A 4,164-nucleotide genomic window follows, 5' to 3' on the forward strand; every position below is an offset into this window, starting at 1 on the left:
ATGTCTGATCAATTTAGATTAGATGTCTTAATCATTCAACTCCGTATAATTGTTAACCATTCTGTAACATCCCTAGTTCTCACCAACGTTGTATAGTATGTATATTGTGTGTTGACAAAGATGTGAATGTCAAATAACATCGGGGTGCAAGTGGTAATTAACAAGAACTTGGATCTTACTTAACTTTGGAGCAATTTATCACATGATAAGTCACAAGGGACCAATAATGAAATTATGGGTGTGACTTCTACTTTTTAAAAACCACCTCCACGCGAATACTGAATCATTATCATCCTCAAAATCCTGAAACCCTACGGCCGTAAACGGAACTGAAGAACAAACATCAATCATCTGCTCCATCGATCCTCAGGTAGTTCTTGCGTTTATTTATTTGATTTGTAAAAGGTAGTATGATCATGAAAGATATCTTATGTGCCAAACTCTTATCAGTTAGGACACTTGGTGGTGTATGGTTACTCGATTAGAGGCGAATCTATAGTTGGTGATCACCCGTGGTTAGGGAAGTGACTCGTCTATCATCTCGAACGATCGCAGGTACTTCGTTCGATCCCTCTCGTTGTGTGTGTAGCCTTTATGAAGTGTTCACTGCTTGGGGTTAAGGGTTAAATTGATAACGGGTTAAAATGGATACGGTTGTGCGATTGCGGAGGGTTCATCGAGTGGGGGTACAGTTTAGGATGAAGGTTGGATATGGAAATGGTTATTCCATGCGTGAGTCTTGTTAAAAATTTATAACTGTCATGTTGACAATTAAAAAGCTGCATACAACTTTATTTATGTTAAATAAGATGATGATGATGATGAATATGGCAAATAAACAAGGAAATGCATTTAGAGTGGGAACCGTTTTGTTCTGGGTTTCAATTCTATGGTGGGGCCATGAGTTTTATTGTTGGTGCATGGCAAACAACTATGGAATCACAATAATAAAAAATATGATATTGGATTTTGGTTAGTAGTGCATGCATGCATGCCTACTTGGATCAATTAACAAGAAACTTGTGACTGGGATTGATAAAACAAGTTGGTGGTGGTGTCTAAGAAATAATTATATTATTATAATTAAGATGGTGGATAGAATGGTGGCCACATGTTGCATGGAAACAGTGATCCGTAAGAGTGAATGGTAATGAGAATAATTATTTTGTGTAGGTCTTTGAACTCGTTTTAGAGATCGATTGGTTCTTACGAATTCTCTAGCTTATAGCTAAATCTGACAACTATAATAAGGTGAGTTCTATTGCCCATCTTTTCATGATTTATTTGTTTTGGGCTGAGATACATGCTTGTCTGATTTTAAATTTAGTAGGCATACGTGAGTTTGGTACTAAAGCTTGATTTAAAATAATTGTTTGCCTACATGTATTATTTTATTTATTTATTTGAGGGCCTTGAGTCCTTAGTCGTTGCTTTCGGGGTGGCGACGGTTATGCGGGATGGGAAACATCAATCCAAGTGGTGGAGTCGATGTGACCCAATTGTCGTTACCTTCGGGGTGGCGACGGATTATGCAGGATGTTGTTGTTACCTTCGGGGTGACAACGGATTATGCGAGATGTTGTTGTAACCTTCGGGGTTGCGACGGTTGTGTTAGGTTGCATTATGTGACCTGGGCATGTAGTCACTGTACTTATGCCAAGCTAGTATTTTAAAAAGGAAATGATGATTTGCGAACTATTTTATTAGAGCCGGAACGGGTTCAAAAGTTTTGAGCTAAGATGTTTTAAAAGAGAATTTATAATAAAAAAACTTATTACTATAGAACTCACTCAATGTAATTGACGATTTTTAGCATGTATTTCAGGTAAGAAGAAGGTTTGATTGTTGGTGGCTCTTTGGTATTGGCAGCGGTTACCCGACGTCTTTTAATGTTTTGGCATTTTCCCGCGTTTTGAACAATTAACACATTTTAGTCGTTTTAATACCTTGAAGTTTGTTCGTACTTTATTTAATTTTTCCGCTGCGTATTGACGACATTTTGGTCTAGAACTATGTTTGCTTATCGTGTTACCAACGAGTTGGGTTCCCGAGTTTGGGGCCTTACAAGTTGGTATCAGAGCCGTAGTTTGAGAGATCTGGGCATCCCCAATGCCTAGACTTGGACTGAAAATGGGACCAAGAATGGAAATGCCAAAACGGGTAACCTAAAGCCAAGATCGCCAACTGTGTAATTGTGTTCGTAGGTTAGGACAGGGGCGAAATGCCAACGATGTAGGACAGGAATGGTTTAAAACCCGAAAGGCAAGGCGAGAGGGTAATGGCGATTGGCCACCGTCATTAACTAATTGTTTTGCTTGTAGTGTTTTAAATTATACCTGAATTGCTCTGTTTGGTGTTTCATTTCAGTAACTCGTAGATGGCTCGTGGAAGGAAACCAACTAACGATGGAGGCGCTAAGAACACCCGCAAGAACAAGAACACTGTCGACCATGTTGATGAGGGGTTGGTTCACTCTCAGCACTCTGAGCCCTCTCAGCACTCAGAGCCCTCACAGCATACTGAGAAGTTTGTGTTGGAACCCGCTGTTCGTGAAGCTGTTAGGGATGAAATCCTTGGGATGATTCAGGAGTTTCTGCCAGATATCGTGAAAGGGGCTTTTGAATCATTAAAAGATGACGTGTTGAAGGATATTGGGACTAAGAAAAAGAAGGCAACTGATGATGATACCGATGGTGAAGGGGATGGTACAGGTAAGAATGGAAAAGGGGGTTGTAATTATGCAGCTTTTAAGAGGTGTGAGCCACCTCGTTTTGATGGACGAAAGGACGCAGTGGCGACTTGTCACTGGCTGTCTGAGATGGAGGCTGTAATCTCTATTAGTGAGTGTCGTGCTGATCAGGCGGTGAAATTTGCTGCTCATTCATTCATCGCCGAGGCACTACACTGGTGGAACACTATTCGGGAAAGGAAGAGTGCTCAAGAGTTGGATGATATGAAATGGGAAGATTTGAAGCAGATGGTAAAAAAGAAATTTTGTGCTCCTAACGAAATTGAGAAGATTGAGAAAGAGTTCCTAACTTTCAAAGCAGGGAAATTGTCACACCGGGAGTATACTTCCAAATACATTGAGATGGCACGTCTCATACCGTACATGTCTGGGAATGATGAAAGGTGGAAGAAACATTACATTGAGGGGTTGCCTGATAGGGTTAGGCACTTGGTAAAGGCCCATGCTCCTCTTGATTTTGATGCAACAGTTGAGCTAAGTGCGACTCTTTACGATGATGTTTTAGCAGTTGAAGAGAAGTTGGAGGAACCAGAAAAGAAAAAGTGGGTTGGATCGAATAAGAGGTTCAGGGGTGAACATGGGGATACAGGTGATAAGAGGGTTAAAACTGAGAACTTGGGTACATGCAGGAAGTGCGGAAAAACGCACTCTGGGGAGTGCTCAATGAAGACCATTCTATGTTTCCGTTGTGGGCAAACGGGACACTTTGCTAATGATTGTAAGGCTGGCCCCAAGTGTTACAAGTGTGGGGGTTTTGGGCACATATCCAGAGAATGCAAGGGTAAAAAGGGCGAGGGGTCAAGCCAGGGTCCTGCTGAGGTCAAGAAAGAGGATGTGAAACCGAAGGCAAATGCACGGGCCTTCACGATGACTAAGGCTGAGGCGAAGACTGATCCGAATGTTGTTTCAGGTACATTCCTTGTTAATGATGTTCCTGCTTCTGTGTTATTTGACTCTGGGGCCAGTAGGAGTTTTGTGGCCCATTCCTTTTGTGGTAAATTGCGTAGAATGCCTAGGAAGATTGAGGAACCATTTTGTGTTGAAACTGCTGTGGGTCGACCTACTAGTGTGACTGATGCTTTAGATGATTGTTTTATTGATTTGGAAGGTCATAGGTTCCCTGCTAGACTGTTTATCATTACGTTGGGTGGTTTTGATGTGGTATTGGGAATGGATTGGTTGTCCACATTTAATGCAGATATCGTTTAGTCCTGTGAAAGTTTATGGCGATAAGGTGTGCTCTTCACCGAAAATCATTTCTATGATGAAGGCGGAAAAATTCTTGAGGCGCGGGTGTGGAGCTTACTTGGCATATGTCATCGATGATGATGTGGAGCGTAAGGAGTTGGCTGATGTGCCTGTGGTGTGTGACTTCCCTGATGTTTTTCCTGATGATTTGACGGGAGTGCCACCGG

At 41.7% G+C, this 4,164-nt stretch overlaps 1 protein-coding gene across 1 annotated transcript; it reads left to right on the forward strand.

Moving 5' to 3' along the window:
* Positions 1 to 2,377: 2,377 nt before the first annotated feature.
* LOC110913731 lies at positions 2,378 to 3,958 on the forward strand. The gene has a single exon (XM_022158554.1). The coding sequence runs from the start codon at positions 2,378 to 2,380 to the stop codon at positions 3,956 to 3,958; it is 1,581 nt and encodes a 526-aa protein (XP_022014246.1).
* Positions 3,959 to 4,164: the final 206 nt, after the last annotated feature.

Source organism: Helianthus annuus, chromosome 15, assembly GCF_002127325.2.
Source record: "Helianthus annuus cultivar XRQ/B chromosome 15, HanXRQr2.0-SUNRISE, whole genome shotgun sequence".
Classification (NCBI taxonomy): domain Eukaryota; kingdom Viridiplantae; phylum Streptophyta; class Magnoliopsida; order Asterales; family Asteraceae; genus Helianthus; species Helianthus annuus.